A 22,752-nucleotide genomic window follows, 5' to 3' on the forward strand; every position below is an offset into this window, starting at 1 on the left:
TCAGCTTTTAATTGTTTCAGAAAGAGCACTTGTGAAGCTCACAAACATAACGCGTGAACCTGAAACAGCTTCAAATAGCAATAGGACGTCTAGGAGATTCTATAAAAAGGAAAGGAAACTTTAGCATGTGTCATATACCTTGATTATCATGTATCTCATTTTTAAAAGCAAGGATTTTCCTTTTTTAAAATGCAAATATTTGTTAACCGTTCGTTGTTTAGCAGGCTCCATCCATAAAGCCTACAGCTGCGCAGCCAGGGGATACCTTCACTGTGTCTCCATGCCTCCCATAGCAAGTTTCTCACAGTCTACAATAGTGGGGGTTGAGGGGGACGACACTGATCCACAGCCCCAGATTCAGGAGGGCAGCCTACTTCCTTGCCACCCTTAAACACCTTTGAACACACTTTCCTGTGCACAGCGGGTCCTTGTCCTGCTCTGCAGCCCGACCACCCACTGTTGCTTGTTGACCAAACATGTAGGCCCAGGAGCCTCCAGGCAGAGGCAGAGTAGGATTCCTTTCAAGCACTACACAGAGGAATTTCAATGCCAAGGCTGCGGTGGGGGTGGGGGTATCAAGGCAGAATTACAAATTCCTCATGAATTAGACCTGTGTCAACAGATAAAAATGCTCTTTGATCTTCGGAATCTATATATTAGAAGCTCCAACAGAGCAGTTTCCTCAATTTCAAGGGAATAATTTAATCCAAATTAACCCAAAGGACTTAGTCACCATGCAGTTTGCCTCACTCACATTTGAGCTTCCCAATTTTGGTTCTAGACCACATTTCTGGTGTGTACTTCAACATCAAAACAACAGTTTAAAAAAGGAAATAAATTTTGAATACAAAATTAACGATGTGAACTTTCAAGATGCTAGAACAGCCAACTGGCCAGTGAAATAGTTTGTAATAAAGTAGGTATAGGAGTAACCAAAAAGGGTAACCTCTGCTTTTGAGGAAACTTTCTATATTATGCAAGTCAGAGTTATAAAAATCAGATAATACAGAATAAGACTACTTGCAAATGTCAACGTTTTACTGTTGCCTTGCACATGTTCTAAACTGGGTGTACCCGACATTTAGTGTTAAACCTTAATTTCTACTAGGAAGAAAGGACAGGATTAGTTAGGCACCAAGTGGAAGTGGCTCTCACTGCAAGAAGTCTTCAAGCTGTACAGTAAGCCACAGAGAATCAGCTGCAGGGGGCAACCCAAAGAAGAGCTCCTGTGACAAAGCCTTGGTGATCTATCTGTGTAAAACAAAAAGGTGAACAGGTCTCCTGATGAGAGAACAAGATCCGGTTCTTCCCAGTGGCACACACAACAGTTCCTACTCTACTGTGCAGACCCGAAACTCCACTGAAAAGGCACACCTAATTCATAAAGCCTTAACCACTTTTTAAAAAGTGCCTAAGTTACTGGTGAAAATTATTGGTCTTTATTTTCACTTGAAAGGTAAAATTCTCATTCTGCTCGTTAGTTTTCTGTCAACTTGACACAAGTCAAAAAGTTATCTGGGAAGAACTTTAATTGAGACAATGCCTCCATCACCCTGGCCTGTAGGAAGTCTGTGGAACATTTTCTTGATTAATGGTTCACATGGGAGGGCCTGTGGGGGCCGATGGGCTTGGCTTATATAAGAAACTAAGCTGAGCAAGACAGTAAACAGCATTCCTCCAGGGCTTCTGCTTTCGTTCTGCCTCCATAGTTCCTGACTGCCCCTGCTGAGTTCCTGCCTGACTTCTAAACGATGGACTATAATTCATCAGTTGAAATGAAGCCTTCCTTCTACCTGCAATCAGCTTTGGTCAGTGTTTTATCACAGCAACAGAAAAGTAAACTAAAACAGTCATTAAATTTTTTTATATATATATACACACACACACACACATACAAACATATATATACATACATACATACATACATATATATATGTGTGTGTGTGTGTATTTCAAAATCTACAATCAATCGTGTTTTTAAAAACTGTTAATTGTATTCTGGCAAATACAACCGTTTATATACACTTATGCTACTTTCAGACATAGGAACAATTTCTAATGTGGGCACTCTGAATCCAATTCATGATGTTCTTTCTTCCTGCTTCTGAAAACCCAAACACACACACACACACACACACACACACACAAAGAGAGAGGAGAATAGAAATCCTTGCCCTCCCTTGGTTGGGGAGAAGAATGCTGCTTTGGGCTCAGCACTTGTCCTGTGCTTCCCTCTCCTACATCCACTTTATCCTGTGCAGCCCCGTAGAGCTCCCAGACTTACAACAGGTACCAAATCCTACCAAACATTCCCTCTTCTAAAGCCAATTTAAAACACACTGTTATTACAGCATGTGAAAGAACAACTGTCCGGGTGAAGGACTCCCTCCAAGGAGTCTGCAACTAGACACTTCCACACTGCCCAGCGGTTATGTGCCCAATACCAGAGGACTTAGCTGTAGGAAAAAGATGCAGACCAACCTGAATCGACCTGCACTTGCTACAGTAGTGTCTTCTCTTTCCTTCTCCTTCTAAGGGCTATCATTCAGGGCGTGTTATAGCAAACACTGAGAGTCACTCACTCAGCCTCAGTGTTTCAGTCTCCAGGAAATGAACTCCATAATGAACCCTTCCTAATGTACAAACCACACTATAACTTTAAAGTAAAAGTTATAATTTTTAAAAAGTATTTAATATGTGAATAACTTATGTCTACTGTCTTAACTATGGAAATATTTTTTTTGTAATTCTAAAGAAAATTCAGTGACGCCAACAGTTTCCTAATGAGGAGTACAATTTACTCTAATACATGGAAACTACACTACTCTTCCATTAGGAAAACATCAGAATTGTACTAGCAACCTACTTATTTAAAATGCTTATGGAGAAAATGTGTACATAAAGATAACTGCTATATTTAGATAAAGATCAACAAAAGCAGAGCTCATTTGTAGACACCGACTACTGAATGAGCGTCAGCTGAAAAGGAAGCCCTCTGTAACTTAAAGTTTGTGGACAAATATCTTTCGTTTTATCAGTGAGTATTTAACAATCTACTAGATGTTTGAAATCATTAAAAACATCTTATTTTGTTGGCTGGTTGGTTTACAGTGCATCAAACCCAAAGGATTGTGCATGCAGAGCTGTGAGGCACTTTGAGCAGCTCACTGCCTGCAGCCCACTCACCACTGTGAACAGAGAAAAAGCCAGTCAGGTGTGACGTGTCCCCTCCAAGTCTTCAAAGACAACCTGAGCCATGTGCGAATGTTTCTTCCTTCTGTTGTGTGTCTATTTTTAAGAACTCATTGCTTACATAAGTTTGGCTCCTCTTCTAAATGCCCCTCACTGAGCTCTGATTCTAGGAAGTCCTTGTGGAAGCCCTAACTAGAGCACAGATCCAAAGATGCGAGACTGAGCTGACGGCCTTTCCCCCAGTTTACCAGACAGCCAGCTGCTCAGGGAGTTAAACTCAAGCCATTTTAGGAACAAAGAAGACGACACCTTTGAAGGCCACCTTTCAAAGTCCTGTTTGAGAGTCCCAGCAGGGGGTTAACCAAAGGCTTTTCCTGCCAGGAAACCTTAAGACATACTCTCATTTTGGACCTATTTCATAGGAATTCCTAGAGACCAATCCTCAGGCGGTGGAAAAAGTTTAACTTGTGCAATGGTTCAGAGTATTGGGTGGTGTGCACCCAGGGCACCAGAAACAGCATGGTCACTCAGTTCAGGCTAAAAAGAACACAATACTCAAATCCTGCATCTGTATTTAAACCTTCAAAATCAGGTCTTATAACATACATAAATCATGAGATTTAAAAAAACTAAAAATGCTTATGTTTTTCAACATAAACACTGCTTTTCTCTCCTGACACTTTTCCTCAATGTAAAAAGATCCCAAAGGTCATATCTGAGCTTCAGGGTCAGGACCCAGGGACCAGGGAGGGAATCTGGGAATGCCAGCTCTCTGAGGAAGGTAGTGAGCCCTCCCATTGAATCATTTCATGAGCAGCATCTGCCAGGGTGACTGTACACTAATAATGTAACAACTGAAGTCCAAAGGAGGCCCTCCCAGTCCTCGATACAGATCATGTGTATAAAGGACATTTTTTTAAAAAAAGACACCAAGAATTCTTCCCCTGCTTTTAATATTTATAGCCTATCCATTTAAACTGGATTTTATTTCACAAACTGTCTCAGTTCTTAGCCTCTGTTTTGTCTGGGTTTAAACAACTGCATTCATTTCTCTTCTCCAGAGTTAGTAGTCTAAGTGCAGTGACTAGAATAAATAGAAAGCCTTCAGATTCACTGTTTTTAGATTGAAAGGACAGCCAGCTTTCATTGTGAGATGAGGTCCTGAGACTACCTTCTGAGCACCATGGCACCTTGACAACAGAGTTCTAGATGAAATGCAGGCACCATCATTTCAGAGCACACACACCACCTCTAAACAGCATCTGACAGCTGGAATATAGACACCTTCTGACATGCAGGACCTACAACAGACAGCTACAATCAAGACCACCAAGCTTGCGCCAGGCAGTCCGGCACTCTGTCTCTGAACACAGGGGTCGGTCAAATCAAGCCACAAGCACCATCAGGTAGGCTGATGGCAATGATCCTTTCCATCCCTGCCACCCATGAGTCCTGAAGCTCTAGAGGGAAAGCTAGAGGTATCCTGCTCAGATGCAACCATAATTTCTGGGCCCCTTCTAGCAGTCACCTTCATCTTCTCAGTGTCAACTCAGATCACATTCTTAAGCGGAGGATAACAGTTCAATGGATTACTACTTAGTATCGTACAACCTTTCCTTTATAAAATCCACCTATGACAGAAAATGAGCATCAAAACACAGAGAAAGTAGACTTGGCTCATCTGGCTTGGGAAGTCTCAGTACAGATCTTCCTAAGTAGCCTGGGACCAGCCTGCCTTCCTGGCAGAGAAATCCCAGTCTGATGGAGCACTTGCCACAACAGAGCAGCGCAGGCACATGTGGACTGGTGTGCTGTGATTCACAGGCCTGGAGAGAACAGGATGGTGCAACCAGAAAAGGATCTGGACAGGCATTCCTTCCCATGATCAGTGTGTACCGAGAAGGTACATCTGCCAGTCGTTGCTGTGACACCTCCTCACAAAGGAAATCCAACATGTCACATTAGGAACGTATGACTGATGGAGGACCCACACACTTAGTGGATCTTCTTCCACTCTGCCTTACATTGTAATACTTAAGAAAATTGTGAGTGTCTGCTACAAGTTCATCAACAACTATAGATTACATGAAAGAACAACTGTTTATTCCCTGTAAACTTACACTTAAGGCATGTGTTTTAGCTGAAGACTGCCCCTCACACACAGACCTGTACACCATCATTGCATTGCCTGCCAAACTGTGTGTTAAAGGGGAGCAAATCCAATGCCTGCCAAACTGTGTGTTAAAGGGGAGCAAATCCAATGGCATATACTCATATAATTCTGACATGAAAGCATCCTTCTGCAAAAAGGGTTAAAGCAAATGCATTTCCCCTAGTAACCGGCTCTTCTGTGATAGGATACAAACTGCACGTGTACTGGGCACATCTGCCAATTCATCTACAGAAGTATCAGTTAAAAAGTGATGGTAGCATTGCTTCCTGGCTTTTGGTTAGGATCAAGTATAAAAGGCGATTGTATAAACACCTAGGAAGGACTCTAGATAAAGTTAAAATGAGCTTGAAATTTAACAGGTATTTGTTATTCATAAGTTATTAAGATTAGGCATAGTAGTATATGCCTACAATTCCAGGACTCAGAAAACTGAGACCAGAGGACCACTGCAAGTTCTAGGCCAGCCTGGGCTTCATAAAAAATCCTGACTCAAAGCAAACAAACAAACAAACAAACAAACAAGACACCTCCAAATAAAAATAAAATATATTGATATTTCAAGTATTCATATTGGTACTTCGATTTAAAATTTTTAAATAATATTTGCCTCTAAAAATGCACAGATAATTATGTGGTCAACTTCAAATACATAGGATGAGGGAGAGGGAAGTAACAGGTGAAGGACTAGCTAACAACTGATTAAACTAAGCTAGGTATATGAGAAATTGTGTATGCATACATATATGGGGGTATCAATGTGTGTGTGTGTGTGTCTTTGAGAATATGCTTCGTGACTAGGGCATGTGTAAGGCCCCAAATTCAGTCCCCAGCACTGTGTGTATACATGTACATGCATGTGGTTTTCTAAAATGAAATAATAAAACTGCTTCTTCAAAAGATCACATCAATCTTTTAATTAAATGTTATATGTTAAAATTATTTACATTCAGCACTAATGAGACTTGAGGTTATTAATAATAAAAAGAAAAAAAAAAAGACATAAAAGTCGAAAGGGAGATGGTTAGGGATACTAGGAGAAATTGGAGGAAGATAATATTGGTTAAATGTGACCTTTTAAAGAATAAAAACTAATGTTTAAAAATTATTTAAATAATTCATATTAACATTTATTAGTAACAAAACAAAGGTAAAGTTAAGCCTAGTCAGAAGACTAAAGGAAAAATTAAATTCAACAATAACCTATGTAAATTTGCATAATGAGTTTAGGAAATTACATGGTATTGCCATGAAATCTGCAGAGTGGTTCAAAGAGCTGTAAGGTACTGTGTTTTACTTTCAATTAAGAAAAACAGCCTACTAAATAAACTAGGTAAAGCTTGTAACTAACATCCTCTCAATTAATGCGGAAGCTCTACACAAATTTACAGGAAAAAACCAAGAGGAATCTGATTACATGTAATGCTGTTTCACTTTCTCTTTTGAAATGCTCATCTTAAGTACATTCATACATGCATACATAGGAATACATAGCATGAAGTTGAAAAGAGGGGCTGGGCATGAAGCCAGGTGAAAGAACACTTGTCTCGGACACACAAGCGCCATGCTCCCAATCCTAGTACGGAGTAAAATCAAGATTCAAATCTTTCAGTGATGAAATATTAGTCATTAGTTCTCTCAGGCAAAGGTGGCATGAAATTTTCTGGGATGCTGTCTTCACATGAGCATGCTGAAATATCTCAGAAATCTGTATACTTTCATACTAAATTATCTCTTTAGACAAGTATAGGTAAGAAAGTCCATCGTCAGAATGCATCCTGCGTGTAGCAAACAAACCATGACCGTGTTGAGCACTATCTACCATGTCTCCAGACACCCTCCTTGTCTTCCTGCTACCAGGCTAGGTACTCCTGCACTATGACTTCATACGAGTCTGCATTCTGCGCTTCCCAACCTTTTCACAATTACTACCAAACATGCACTATGGCATTTAAAAAATTCTATGTCCCATAGACCCAAAGCTCCAGGAGGTCTGCTCAGCACTGTCTTGTGACTCTAGCTAGCACAACAGCCAGCACACTGGGGATGCAGCCTGTATTCATGACTTTTACTCTATGTCTCAGAACCTAGCAGACAGAGCCAGTCTTTAACCTGTGGGCTGCATGAGCCACAGGACAACCATAATAAATACAGCCTAGCACATTACAATAAAGTTACGTAAAACTAGATTCTGAGGACTTTTTTTTTCCTTTCTTGTTTTGTCTGTCAGTTGGGTGGGCTGGTTTGTTTGTTTTGTAAACTCTCAAGCTTGAAAACTTGAACTTTGTAGACCACAGTTTTCTGATACAATGTCAAAAGGCTGGACATGCTTATAAGAGGCTAGTCAATGACAGATGTTAAAACCACCCTAAGATTCTGATGGTCAGTCAACAGAACAGAGCAGACTCAAAAATGACTGGCTGACACGTATATATAAAAGGACTTGTAAGATTTCCAAAGTTGTTCCATATCATATACTGTCATCTTCCCTTGCAACAAATATGAGACAATTATTGACAATTGAGATTGTGGCATCAGTTCATGATATATAGGGTTTCCAAAGTATCAAACTCAGAAACAGAATTGAACTGAAAAACCACATACACTAAAGACAGTTCACTCAAGACAAATAAACTACAAAGGAAGGCTCTCTTCCCAGCTACCACTCTGTGGGGCCGCAATGCTGACCTCATGTTGTATGTTCCTTCCCATTCCCAGGACCTGGATGCTGTCTCTATTCCCTTCCCAGGTGTCTAAGGCACTGCAGCTACTCTCACCAAGGATACCAGCGGCACCCTTGCTGCTCAACCCATGACGCCTTTGTTCTTCTCTCTTAATTTTAAAACCAGGAACACTCATATTTGGTTTTTTGAACCCATGTTGTCATGTGGCCATGCTGTCCCTGTGACCACCTCTTCACTGTTGCCATTCCAGGCTTGCATTCTTCCAGTCACTTAGTGAGGCCCCTCCAGATTCTGTTCTTGGTTTTCTATTTTGTTTTTTCCATCTTCATGAATAAATGCATGAATAGCAAGGGACAGTCTGGGTGCAAACAACCTCCAAGGCTCTGAATTGTTAACTCCAAACAACTACCTCTTGCATAGATCTGTCTTCTTTCATGACAGACAATTCCAGACTCACCTGTCAAATGCGAGTTAGGGGCAAATTCTGTTTCCTAGTTCTCAATAGTCCACCATGTTACTGAACTACTCCAGGCAGTTATTCCTGCCCAAGTCCTATCCATGCTACTTCCTAAGCAGCCTGGACTCCTCCCCTGTACTGGCATCACTCTGCTGCTATAGAATCTCTCCTTGTCCATTCTCAGATATGCTGTTTCCCTGCTTGGACAATTGCATATTTCTGCTCTCTGGACAACCTCCCAACTCCTCCAAGCAGCTAACAAGGTCCATTACCTCACCATTTTACTATAGCCTGAACTCTTGTAGCTTTTCATCACGTGCTTCCCTCCAGCCACAGAGAACGCAAGGCTGCCTCTGGCTCCCTGATGTTCTTTCTAGAATAAGTTTTCCTCAAGTCCAATCTTTCTTCTTTCAGTACAGATCTCACAACACTCCTTTCCTGACCCTCAAAGCATGATCACAATTTGCTCCTGTGAGCTACCATGCCACTCAGAACTTCTCGTCTTAGGAAGTGACATATTATACAGCATCCCTGTGGTCAGTCACGTGTCACCTCCTTCACATGCTGGAAGCACGCACAAGTCAGACCCTTGGGACTGCACTACAACTAACTGGAGCACAGTCACTAATATGTTTTTGCTGAGTGTCAGAATTAAACAAAGAAAAGTCAATAAACATGCACATAAACGTAGCTGTAATTTCTTTTTTTAAACTTACCCCAGAATCCTAGACAGCAGTTCCTTACTTGAGCTAGAGGTTATCTGGCAGCTACTTCTGATTCTTAGGTAATATGGAGCCTCTGTAAGCTATCTTCTCGAACTGACTATGTGAAATATTCTTCTCAGTTAACTTCCTTGAAAACCATGGTCATTTTTCTTTTCATTACTGGCCTGTCTCAACATTTCAATTGCCTAGCTGCACGTTTAATATGTTTCCTTTCCTCTGCTGGTCGCTCGGGGAGACAGCCTGCTTCTCTTTCTCTCACCACTGTCTATCTAGCACTTGGTATTTGCCTAACTCACAAGTGACTCTGGCTATGTCTGATGAAGAGTGGAACTTACCAGGGGCTGATACAATGTCTACAGAATCATGTCCACCTCTTGGAAAATTAACTCTTCTATAAAATAAGGTTCTGTCTATAGCACTCGTCAACAACATCCACAGATTTCTGAAAAAGTGCTCTCTCTTTTTTACTTTTGGCACTTGCTTTGGCACTGTGAGGGGCAGTACTGAGCAGTAGGGCAGAGGACCGACAACAATGAAGACAGGTACCAAGATCAGGAAAATCTCATCTTCATCCCCTTAACTACTAAGCACTAAGAAGCAAGTGAGCTGGAAGAGAATCTCTTGCCTTTTAGGCTCTTCATGTGGCCTTCTTTGCAGTCTTGCATGAGCTTGAGGGTCCACTTGTGCTGAGCTCCAATACACTGCCAAGCAGGGTCACCAGGTGCATGGAGGTCGGAAAGATACCTGAGAAGGCAAAGCACAGGCTCCTGTTGTAACAGCAAAGGCTAAAACTTAACAAACTAGTAAAGCACTTGCCAATATTTGTCTTTGGTACTTAGTTTATACTGAGATCTACTCCACTGCTTTCATCACTAGTAAATGACAAAGCTGTTGGGTTTTTACTCTTTTTAGAATTGTATGTGAATGTATGTTTTGCCTTCATTACGTAAGTACACCATGCGAGTTCCTGGTGCTGGTGGAGGTCAGAAGATGGTACTGAATGTCCTGAAACTGGTGTTACAGGCAGCTCTGAGCTGCCATGTGGGCACTAGAACTGAACTTATGTCCTTTAGAAGAGCAGCGAGTGCAGGTGACCCAGCTGTAGGGTTTTAATTTATCTCTTTGCCAAATAATCAACAAAAAAGACAAAACTAGTTCAACAAAGACCAAAGGTTGTAAGGATTTGGTGAGAACACTTCTTTACATTTAGACTTATTTTTATATTATTTAAAGAAAACATGACAGAAAAAAATCAAAGGGGTGGATAGAGTGAAAAGAAAAGAGGAGGGGGACAAAGACAGAGAGATAAAGAGAGTGGGGAGGAAGAAAACAGCTGACCAATAGTGATCAGAAGAATTCTACCTCGCATTTACCAATCGCACTTGGTATACGGGACATCCCTCCTGTTCCCTACCCCTACAGATCCACAAGTCACAAACCACATTGCAGGAAGCGTTCGCCACAACTGTGCAATGCAAAAGCGCCGGGGGCAGGTTTTCTCATTTGTTTGAGGCAGAGGGAGAAACTAACTTTACATTTATAAACAGTCACTTCTCTCAAGTTTTTTCTATTATTCAAGAGTCATTTCATTAACTTCATTTCCCTAGGTGGGAGCCAGCAGAGGAAACTGGGTGAATGTCCCTGCCCCCAATCTCTTCTATACAAAATACAGCCACTGGATGGCAATGTGACACTATTCTACAATGACTTCAGTATGAGGCCACTAAGATTTAAGGTTTTTTTGACAGCATGCACTTACCTCTAGAGGGTAAATTAATTTACAACTGAGAAACTATTTCTCTATAAAATGTAAAGCAAATGGATGCTTTCTTAACTTTCAACAGTTCTTAAAATATTTAAAGTTTTCTTTGTATAAGAAATACTCAAATCCTTGTAGAAAATTTAAATATATTTCAATCAAAATTTTTCTGTCAAATATTACTCGTTTGGTTCTGAGCCCTTATATAATACACACATATCAACTCTAGAAGTATTTTCAAATGAACTTATTGCACTAAAATACTTTAACCCTCAGCTAACATTTGCCTTGAGGTTAAAAATTTGTGGTCTATGAAAATGTTCATTGATGGTTACAAGCTGTGACCTTAGCCGTGTCCTAATCACTGTGGGGCATACCCACATTTCTTCAGTAGTGGGGACTCATTACTCAGACATCTCAATTAGCAGCTAATTAGAGGAGAAACAAATCCATTTTGTAATAAGTTCACAACAAACAAGATGTTGAATAGAAACCTGACATGCATTAGGAATGCGCCAGGCAACCCTGACCTTCAGGAGCTAATAGCTCAGAGACCTGACTCCCCAGAGAGCAGAACTCTGCCAGATCAGCACCATGATGGCCGTCTGCCCTCCCTGTGACTGTCCACAGGCTGCAAACAGCTATGTTTATGTGCTAGAAGGTAGGAAGCCAACTTTAAAAAAGAAAAAGGATTTTACCCATATAAAGAAGGCACCTATAAGCCTTCCTCATTTATAAGAGCACTACCCTCAGAAGAAAGCCACATTCCAACAAATTACATTTAGCTTAGTATGAGGAATTCAGTGCAAAGTTCTCCAAATCCACTCTGATTTTTTCCTCTCCCAAGAGCTTTTCTCTTTTATTATTTGGGATATAAATACAGCAAATAGTAGCTTATGCCTTTCCTTCCCTGAGAACATACCTTCTGATCCTTCCTGCTGAGAGTCATCTATTGCAATATCTCCCTATCCGGCTGCTTTGCATCTGGATACTTTACAACTAACACTTTGCTTCAGCCCCAGTTGAGAGGCTATCAACAGCGCAGCACAGCAACACTCTTACATGAGAGGCTTCCTCCTCGTTGTGAAGCCCCTGGCTAGGGCTGCAGGCAGTGTGTCACTCAGGCTCCTTAGCAGTAGCCCAGCAGACTTGCTTTGTATGTTCTAAAATTGTAAATCTCTTTAGCTTGTACATTATGTCCCTAAAAGTTTTAATAACTCCGTACCATCTTAATATAAAATTGAAGAAACTTAGAAACATTTTATGTAGAATGATGAAGTTACTGTCTCAGAAAATCTAGAAAATGTTTTGGTTGCAAAGTACAGTGTTAGTTCTAGACTTCAATACCTTTTTTTTCCTTTTTAGTACCAAGCTTAAACCTAGCAGTTTCATTAAAAGAATCTTTGTCTAGTGATACAAGTTACTGCTTTTCTTTTTAACTGATATGCTAGAGAACATTCTGAAGAAGGCTTCTGGGAAGGTAGGGGGCGGAGGAAAGGATCTTAGTTCTCATGAGTAGAGATTCAGACTTTTAGAATTTGAGGAGGAGGAACATTTTCAGGGAAACTCTGGTCTCAATACTCAGGAAAACAAAACAAAGGAAATTTAAAAGCATTTTCAGTCACCCTCCTTGGGCTTCTCAAGGGTTCCAGGAATAGGGACACAGTGGTGGAGGGGGAGTGGGGGGAAGGGAGAGAGAGAGAGAGAGAGAGAGAGAGAGAGAGAGAGAGAGAAAGAAACAGAGAGAGAAACAGAGAGACAGAAAGAGAGACACCTAGACAGAGAGAGCCAGAGAGAGCGCAACCACGCTGAGCACTGCTTCTTGCTACGCTACAGGAAGAGGCTACCTTCAGTTATGCCCAGGAGAGCAGACAACACAGCAGTGGGGAACTATCACTCCTACTGTACATGGCAGAGTGGATCGGACACACACAGCTATGCACAGGCTGTCTCTGGCTTTACTTGGTGCCCACAGGACCTATTGCCATAGATGTTAAAGTAAAACAGACTTGACCTGGTTCTGAGCTTCCTCCACCCCCACCCCACCCCCCGAGACAGGGTTTCTCTGTATATAGCCCTGGCTGTCCTGGAACTCACTTTGTAGACCAGGCTGGCCTCGAACTCAGAAATCTGCCTGCCTCTAACTCCCAAGTGCTGGGATTAAAGGCATGCACCACCACTGCCCGGCTCTGAGCTTATTTTTAAAACCACTAATGAATAGAATGTAATTTTAAAAGTTATTCATCAGATTGCTCAGTGTCTTCTCAGATTTGTACCCACAAGTTTAGTGTACTTCTGAAAATAAATTTAGCTCACACACACAGGAGGAGCAAGCTAACCTAACACATAAGCAGCAAAGCTTCTTCAAGGCACTTAGCTAACTCACTCAGAGTTTATTTCCACTTTAAATTGTGCAGTTTTGCAAGTCAGGAAAGTTCCTCAAATATAACATTTCCTCAGAAAGGTAGAGGAAGAAAGGCAAGGGTGGGCTCTGACACCAGATATGCAGTTGTTGTGGCTGTGTGTGCTGGACCCTTTGGCCAGAGAGGAAACACAGTTAGCACTCAGCCCAGTGTGAGCACAGGGCCTGCATTTGCTAGGAGCAGCAATCAGTTTCACTGCTCTCTGGTTCCACTGCTAAATCCTCTGTCCTACATCTGCTCCCACTGTTCCTTCCTATCCTAGAAGATAATTTAGTGCAGGTCCTTAGCCTCTAACTACAGGAAGGCCTACAGACAGTATTTTCTATATCCATAAGATGACCACAGGCAAATACATATGCATACATATATGAAGTCTATCATCATCTTAGAGGTACTGAAATTTTTAGTAAATTTCACTAATTAAGGAAGTCACTGAATTTGGGAAATAGCACTTTACTCTAAACTCAGATAGCATAGCAGAAAATTAAGTCAGTATTTTTAAATCTCAGTTACAAAAATCTGATAACTTATGTTTCAACTCCAAATGCAGTGTAAGCTATGTACAGCTGAACCTCCCTGCCTGCTCCTTATGTGCTGGGTACTGGGCTAACTCCCTAAGAACACCACCTTCTCAATGGCCCTGCAACACAGTCATGTTGCTTGTTCCGTTCCCTCTGCAGATGAAGACACTGAAGAGCAGGGCTCCAGAGCTGCCCAGGATGAAAGGCTCACTCCTGCAGAGCTGCTCATCCTCTTAGCTTCTCCACTACCCTGAGGCCCATCTCTCCTAATACTGGTGAGTATTTCTAAATGTACTGCCAACGGAAATCTATTTCCACAGTTACTTCTCTCCAGGATCACTAAGGTATGTAAATCAGACATATTGTCAAGGGAAAACCTTCTATATCCTTCACTACAGTCAAGCCATGGTACACTTGTGGGCTATAATTTCCCACCTTGTGGAGTATGGCATTTGCAGGTGCAGCACCCAGTCCACCAGGGGAGTCAGGTGGTAACCATTACTGAGCAGGAAAAACAGGTCTGAGCAATGAGACTGCTTTTCCTTTGACCAACCTAGAAGGCTGTCTTTCCTTCAAAGGGTGGTGGCAGGGTTGAGGGGTGGGTGCCTCTATAACTGCTTCCAATGTATTTATATTCGAGGAATATTCTTGTCCTATACCAAATATCCCTATCTATTGTCTTCCCTTTTACCATTTCATCAGTACTTTGATTCCCCCAAATTAGGTTTGTGGGTTTCATACTCTATCTATACATATATGCAATCTATCAGAATCCTTGCACACAATTTACCTTATGTAGCGCTTCTGGTCATGTAAGGTTGATGGAGTCTCGAGCAATTTCTTTAGAAGTAACTCTCTTAGATCTTCAATTCCTGCTTCTACTTCAGCATAATCTATTTTTAAAGGATGCAAGATTTACAGAACTGAATTCAAAATCAAGTTTCAGAAAGCAGAATTCTGGTTGCTTTTTGACTGAGAAGAGACACAAGGGACCTTTGTGGAGGGATCAAAACACACCATCTCAAGTGTATAGGAGGCATGAGCGTTTGTCAGAGTTCAGTGACCTGTAACACGTAAGGTCTGTGCATTTCACTGCATGCAAATTTCACCACAGTAAAGAAATAAATTCTGCGTTCTGAAACCTTATGGATTTCATTCTTTTAAATTTAATAAGACCTGTGGTATTTCTCCTAGTTAATAAGTTTTTAACCATAAGTTACCTAAGCTTTTATTTTCTGTAAACCTGGTATAGAGTAATTTTTTCAAAGTACTGAGTTTGCGTTAGAGTAAGAGTAGAACTCATAAATGCACTGTTTTAGCCTGAAGAGAAGAGACTGAAATGCAGATTTCCATGTCTGTGAAAAACTTACCATTGCTTCTCTCTAGTATGAAAGTTTTTAATGCATTGTGATTAAAAAACAGCAAAGCATCTGAGACTGGCCCTCGCCACGGATGTGCATTCCCACCACACAGCAGTAGGAAAACCTGTGAGGTTAGTTTGCACTGATTGTTTTACATTTTAAAGAAGAACCATATAAACCAGATCTCAGAGGCAAGCAGCGCTCTGCAGCATAGACACTCACTCCACCGTCCTCCTGCAAGAGGAAAGGATAGGGCTAAAAGTAATAAAGAAATCTTACATTTCTTGAAAACTTGCACCTCCGTTTTCCCAAAGAGCGATTTGGCTTTTTCATAATCATTAATAACTACATCATAATCCCCCTTGAAAAAAAGAAACACGTTGTGAGATCATTAGGAAAGAACAATGAGCACATGGTTAATATAAAATATTTTATATTATCTTATCTATTTTAACCATCTATTTTAAGATCAGCAACATCTATAACTGCACACATACATATGCTGTACCTTTTGAATATTCCGTTTAATATTGAGAGGAAGGTTGAAGAGAAATTTAAATCGCTGAAGTACGTTGAGGGCGTTCCTAGTGGAATCTGCCTTGTCTTTCCGACCTAATACTTCTTGGAACAATGTGTCAGCGGTGTTACTTGCTCCTGTTGTAAACAGAGAAAGGAAGGTGGGTGACAGTGACCTGAGTCTGAGCACAAAAAGCAAGCGGTAATGTTATACTGCACTGAAATTCAGGAGACTTTTTAAAAGTTTGATAAAATAAAATTTCTAATTTTTAAAGTCCTTTCATATGTTAAGAATGGTATCTAATTAAAAGCAACATTTACTAAATAAGCCCAAATAACTTTCTCCAAAATGTATCTATACTTATTTTAATCTTCTAAATTTTATAACAACTCTGGATATTTAAAGAACACACACAAGCCACTTAAATTTTATTAATTCTGCATCACACTACAGTTAATAAATGGGATATGGGAAACTGTCTTCAGAAAAATATTAAAAAAAAAAAAACATTAAAGCTAACCCTATTTCTTGACAAAATTATCCCTCTATGTTGTAAGCACAGAAAATTACATAAACCTTAAAATGACAAAATCTTAACACAGCATCATTACTGTTTCTTAAATCAGCTAAATCTTGTAAACTCATGTATGACCAGGATATTTTGTATGATTCTTTCCTTTAAAAAGTAAAAATTATACGTATCACTTTAAATGAGTGCTGTTTTTTTAAGGCAAAATTTGCTATATACAAAAATAGTTTAAATTTTGCAACATGTGAATTGATTTTAATTAGCTACAAGAAAAAAAGAGAGCAAGAATAAACTGCTTTCAGCTGTTTGACCTGCTTGTAAAAAGTTTCTACATTATCTGGTCTAGTGACTATACTTTAAGCAAAGATGAAAAACTCACCTCGCCTCGCTGGGTGGCTTGCACACCACAGCCACACTGTGGGTGGCCTGATCCTGTTAAAAGTCGTCTTTGTAACATGATTGTTTTATCTAAATAATGTTTAAATTCTGTTGAAATTTTAAAGGCCTGATATAAAAACTTCGTTTGGTCAAGAGAGCTGTTTTTCCCACATGGTATTTAATGTGGATACTAAACCTCTATTGTGGGATGAGAAATACATTTCCTTCTTGCACCAAGCCATGGAATGAAGGCTTGAGTGAACACTGAAATCTAATTTGAATTTTAAAACTTTCTTCAGAAAAAAATATCTTAAAGCATTTGCTTATCATTTTAAAAGTATAAACATCATGAGTTTAAGCTTTGTAACTTAAATTTGACATGGAACAGAATCTTTTCTGTTTATTTATTTATTTACATGTAAAGTTTGGGTCTCACACGAGCAAATTCCTTTTTCTATGCAATGAAAGAATTCAGAGCAAACAGTCTGAATTCAAATTATTTTCATCATTCTAAAGTAATAAAAAAATTCCAGCCAATAATTTGAACTCTAAAAATATGAAAACGAGAACAGGTAGAAAATATACTACTCTTGAATAAAATACATATATTTCCTATAGATAATTTTATAAGAAGAAATTTAAACTGAAATTAAAATTTATGCCAAAATTTGTGAATTGAGAACCTGAATTTATACAAGGTTGAAAATTATATAGACAACTTTCACTAGTAAACTATGATTTTTCTGTGATTTGCACTGCATTTACAATAAAAATATGGTTCATAATTCTGACATTATGAAAGATATTAAATAATAAAATGTTTCAGAGCAATGAAACTAAGATCTATCTACACATCATATATAGTCACCAGCAGTCACAAAATGCTTTGAGAATCTCCTATGACTGCAAGGAGACAAGAGCACTATGCAGAGGAACGGGGTCCTCATCACATGTGGGGCTAATGATGTGGACAAAGACATCAGCTGGTTGTCCACAAAGCCATCCCACCAAAATCCTCCATGTGTGTTAATTCACATACACCTTGCTCCACCCTCACACCAAGAATGCCCAACTTTAAGGCAACTGATATGGTTTTGGCTGTCCACTGAATGAACACAGAATAAATGTATGTGGATCAGAGGGCCACGCATGCATGCCTTTGCCCTCAGACGCCCAGTTTAACAGAGGCTGATGCTAGGGCTTTCTCCTTGTCTTCTATTCTTTCCCCTTGTCTGAGAATGGTTTCCTCAGCAGTTCATTTGGATAATGACTATCACTGTCTCACACATGGACCCCAGGAACGAATGAAGGAACGAACGAACGAACGAACGAACTAACTAACCACAAAGCCCTTATGCCACCACAGTAGACCTACAGAGCAGTGAAATGTGCCCTAGGGTATCAAGGGAAGAAGTTGCTGTCACACTATACACTAATCCATTACACTCATACCTGTCTCTTACAGACACCTAGAAGATCTACTTTTGTCATTCTAATGGTATCTTATAATTTCAGACATGTTTATTTAGAGTAGACATTATGCTGTCTCCTATTTCAAGGTGATGACACTAGTCTCTTTCTTTGTAAGGACAACTTGAGAAGAGAGTTTACAGAAGTGAGGTGTGTGTGTGTGTGTGTTGTGCCTCATAGGAATATAGCGGCTAGAACAACACAGGATGGTTCCCAACCATCACACAGTTTGTCCCAGGGAGAGACAAGGTATTGAAAACAGAAAAGCAAATGTGAAAGTAGCTGGAGAATTAAAGTACCTCAAAAAATGCACACTGGTACTTGGCAAAGGCAGGGCCTCCCAAAGACTAAACCTTCTCTGAGTGCCTCTGTTTCAACAGGCGCCAGGAAGACTAGCTAGTTGCTTTCTGTAACTGGGTGACAGCACACAGTGCCTAAGACAGTGTGCACTAGTTACTCACACAACCATCAACCATGTCACATCCTGGGGCCCTACACACATACAGACACACACACACTCACATGCTAGAGAGCTGAAGCTGTTGGCTCTCATGAACCAATCTGTTTCGATGCAAGTTTGGGAAAAAGCTAAAATTAGGGCTGGCTTATCTTTTTCTTTTTTGAATGCAATCTACCAAATATTCACCAAATAATCAATTAGTAGAACTCAGTTTTTTTCTCGTACTTGATTCTGATAGCACACGCACACGCGCACCTGGTCTCCTGTTGACTCAACAGTGAGCCCACCCAGCCCGCTCTTCTAAGCACTCCATCACACGGCTTCCTGGCTGAGCTCCTTTGGGCGCTCACCTCTTCAAGGCTAACTCTAGTCTAAGGAGAACTCTGGTGGGCACAGAGTTTACATCACTCCTGCTCACTAGCTTGCAGCCTGTCTCCTATCTAGAGCCACTGCCTCCCTTTCATGCTGCTGAAACCCTGCAAGAGACACACCTGCATCCACCTACCCCACTGCCTACCTGCCACACTCTGCTTATCTGTGTGGCTGTATGCTCTGTCTCTTTTAAGACGCAGAGATGGCTTGGGTAAATACTTATTTACGGAAAATTCAGAATATATTCATTTAAACACGGTTTATGACTTGGTGCTTAGAGGCAAAAGCACAACAAACCCCAAGACAAGCAATAACCGCAGGAGTGATAAACAAAGGGACAGGTTTTAAGTCCCGTTAAATCCAGAAACTTAGATGGAATGTCCAAGGATTCAAATTCTACCACCAAGGAAAGCCTCCACCAAAGGTAGCATTCTTTCTACAAAATATTTTCTTACTGACATCACTGGACCTATGAAGAAAATGGTTACATAAGACCCAGGATGTTCTACTCATGGGACTAAACCAAGCCATAAAAACAAACTTCACTTTGTTTCATAACCCTGAATTCATAAAATCTCTAAACATCTATGTGAGGTTGCTTCATTTTTTTAACCCTTCTTTCCAAGGGAACCGTGTATTCAAGGCTATCCTATGCACATTACTTCATATTACACAGTGACTACATGTGGGAAACATAACTTACATTTAAAACATGTAATAATTTTAATAATAGTACAAATTAATTTATCTGATGAATTTCTTCTGCTATTGGGGCAAATACCTCGGAATGTCAGAAAAAGAACAAAAGGGAAAAAGGAGGAAACAGAAAACTTGGGAGTCTGTTGGGCCATCAACTTTTACAGAATGTTCTAGAGTACGTCCCTCTGGGGAGGGCAAAGTGTAAACAGACAGACGTTGCCTGGGCATCTGCTGTGCAGGAGCTGAGGCTCTGCCCTACGTGCTGGCAGGTCTGACAATGGAGATGCCAGTGTCTACTCAGTAGTAGCCCTGGCTGCTGTCTCAGTGCCTGTTTGTTTCCAGGTAGCAAATTACAGTTCTTGAGAAATGTAACTAAGTAAAATGCAAACAGATTCATTCCATTCTATTGTCCTTGAGGTTTTGTAAGTCGTTACCAAGCCCTTGCCCTGGGAAATCCCGCAGACCTGCACTGCACCTTGTTCTAAAGGCCATCAACAGTCGTCAGTAGTAGACAAACTTACTATTGAGGACATTCTCCAATTTCTGTGTCATGGATCCTTCTACTTTTTCAGTTCCATCTGCTTCTAGTTTTTGATGGATAGCTAGGAAAAAGCAAACAAACCTAGTTTCAACGTGGGCCACTTTAATGGACAGAAAGATAAAAAAGCCTTTTTAAAGCCATTGAAAAACAATTTTAGAAATTGTCCTATTATTTTCACCATTCAAGAGGAACATATATATACAACATTCTGGGAAAACACAGATGATACTATTTACATTGTTCACACCTTAACATTATTCAAGTAGTATACAACAGACACACTCATCTGGTCTTCAATATAGACTTGAAAAGGAAAAGCGAAAGCGGAGCTTCAGGCTTTGTGGGTCTTTAGCACAATCTTCATGTGGCCATAGGAAATCATTCTTCTACCTCAGCAAGATAGAAAGTACTACTATTTGGGTTCTACCAACCTCAAAAAATTTAATTTCAGACCTGGACTATCACATGGGGAATACATATTAGTTCTCTTATATTCACAATAATTTCCTAGAGGTTCCATGGAAACATTTCAGAACGCATATCAATGTACCAACACTGTGCAGAGAAAGTGTGTGTGTGTGTGTGTGTGTGTGTGTGTGTGTGTGTGTGTGTGTAGGCAGGGGTGGGGTGGGTAGGTGTTTACATTCCTTGACTCAATAATAAAGAATACTGGAGAATGAAGAGGGAAAGTTTAAAACAGCTCTCAGGCTTATTTTGGTAAGGAATTAAGACTATGATTTCAAATTTTAAAGCTGTGACAAAATGAAGCCAGCAGAGCAAACCCTAATTGAATTGTGACTGTGCATGAAGACTGCACTTCTGAGGTGCGTGTGTCACCCACTGACAGTGATGTGCATCCCAGTATTTATATCTGACCGATGAGAAAGAAGACCGTGGTAACACCCAAATAAACATGTCTCAGAAGGTCACCAAGCCAAATTTGGAATGTGAGCTCGGGCAGTCAGGTTCCAGTCTTTAAGGCCTCAGTCCATGCTGCCCACGCAGCACAGATCAGTAACTAACTGGCACTACCTAGGCTTCTGTTTGCATGTCTGTAAAATGAGAGCTGTAAACTTACTGTGCCTTTAGGGAACTGTATTCACTTGTAAAAAAAGAAGTTTCTCCTCACAACAGTGGCAGAAGCAGCCTGGGTTTCTACTTTTTCACACAATTTGCTCAAGTGAAAACCCAAATGCAAGATGTTCCACTTTGTGGTCTTTCAGTGAACCAAACAGCACTTGTGAATATTAATTAGGCACTCACTGACATTCACATGGTGAATCTGTTATAGCTTCCCCTTGGTTACCTAGACAGGTGCCAGTTTATGCTTCAGAAACAAACAAGCCTACTTCATGTAAATGTGGATGTGTCTATTTCTTTTACAAGACTTATATAACTCAATTTGATGCACTGTTTTTTTTAACTCAGTAAGTTTTTAAAATTTAAATTCAGTGTTCAAATACTTTTGAATATGTTCTCAAGTCCAGAGAATGTTTATTTTTCTGTTATTATAATTAGCCTTTAATCCTAATTTTGTTCTTTATAATACATTTTCCTGTAATGTTACCTCAATTTTGTTTTACATACTAAAACACACAAACTGTTCCTGTACTGAATTGAATCAACACATTCATAAAAGAAAAAACAAACGCACGGGGGAGGAACAGTCACTACTTTTTAAAAATTGTCTTTGTTGATTCAGAGTAAAGAAACTGTGAATCTTTACTGGCTCAAACTTAAATTACACAGTAGAAATGACCCAACATATTCCCACACATCAAAGCTTAAACTTGCATTCAACTTGTAAAGTTAAACGGAAGAGAATGTTCCTGCGTCTAAGCATTAAAAGCTACACTAGGCAGACTGCTCTAGGGAAGCAAGTCTGCCCACAGCACATGTAGCACTGCTGAAACGATGCTCTGACAAGCTTGGTTGCAAACGCAGGGCTGGCCCTGTGCAGCTCACTGTCCTGAGCTCCTGAGCGGGCAGGCAGCACATGCTCCACAGCCTCACTGCAAATGTTATTCTCTAAGTGAGAACCAACAATACAGGAAACTGTGTGGCCACATTTTCTGATGCTGACATAAGCCATCACTGATCAGCAGGTCAAGACGGGGTGACCTGGTTCTCTGAGCTCAGTTTACAGCCCTTTCTGCTGACAGAGCAACTTCCTCCAACCCATCTCTACCACAGCAGAGCCACTGTCAAGCTGTCAGCCAAGCATGAGGTCTAAGAGACACTGGGATCTGATAAAAGCAATCCTATTTTCCAGAAAATTAAACCAAATAACCCAATGTCTGGTTCATTTGGCCTTTTATTTTCTCTGAAAACATTTTTAAATAGAATAACTCAATAAGCAACTGGGTACATGATCACAGGTTTGTTATTGTTTCTAATCTATTAAAAACTTAAATATGTGTGCTAGTTGAACATCATAAGCTTAAAGTTAGGAAACAAAAAGGTATTATAAGAGCACTAGTTAAAGAAAAATTGA

At 40.3% G+C, this 22,752-nt stretch overlaps 1 protein-coding gene across 7 annotated transcripts in view; it reads right to left on the reverse strand.

Moving 5' to 3' along the window:
* Exoc2 (exocyst complex component 2) overlaps positions 1 to 22,752 on the reverse strand; it is a 184,581-nt gene that overhangs the window by 101,416 nt on the left and 60,413 nt on the right. For all 7 annotated transcript variants that reach the window (XM_011244328.2, XM_011244326.3, XM_011244327.3 and 4 more), the window contains 5 exons: positions 20,239 to 20,319; positions 15,801 to 15,946; positions 15,572 to 15,653; positions 14,722 to 14,824; positions 9,854 to 9,972 (listed from right to left, as the gene is read on the reverse strand). In XM_011244328.2, coding sequence (XP_011242630.1) covers positions 9,854 to 9,972; positions 14,722 to 14,824; positions 15,572 to 15,653; positions 15,801 to 15,946; positions 20,239 to 20,319 — 531 coding nt within the window. The remainder of the gene's footprint in view (positions 1 to 9,853; positions 9,973 to 14,721; positions 14,825 to 15,571; positions 15,654 to 15,800; positions 15,947 to 20,238; positions 20,320 to 22,752) is intronic.

The sequence above is a fragment of the Mus musculus genome, chromosome 13 (assembly GCF_000001635.26).
Source record: "Mus musculus strain C57BL/6J chromosome 13, GRCm38.p6 C57BL/6J".
NCBI classification, from domain to species: domain Eukaryota; kingdom Metazoa; phylum Chordata; class Mammalia; order Rodentia; family Muridae; genus Mus; species Mus musculus.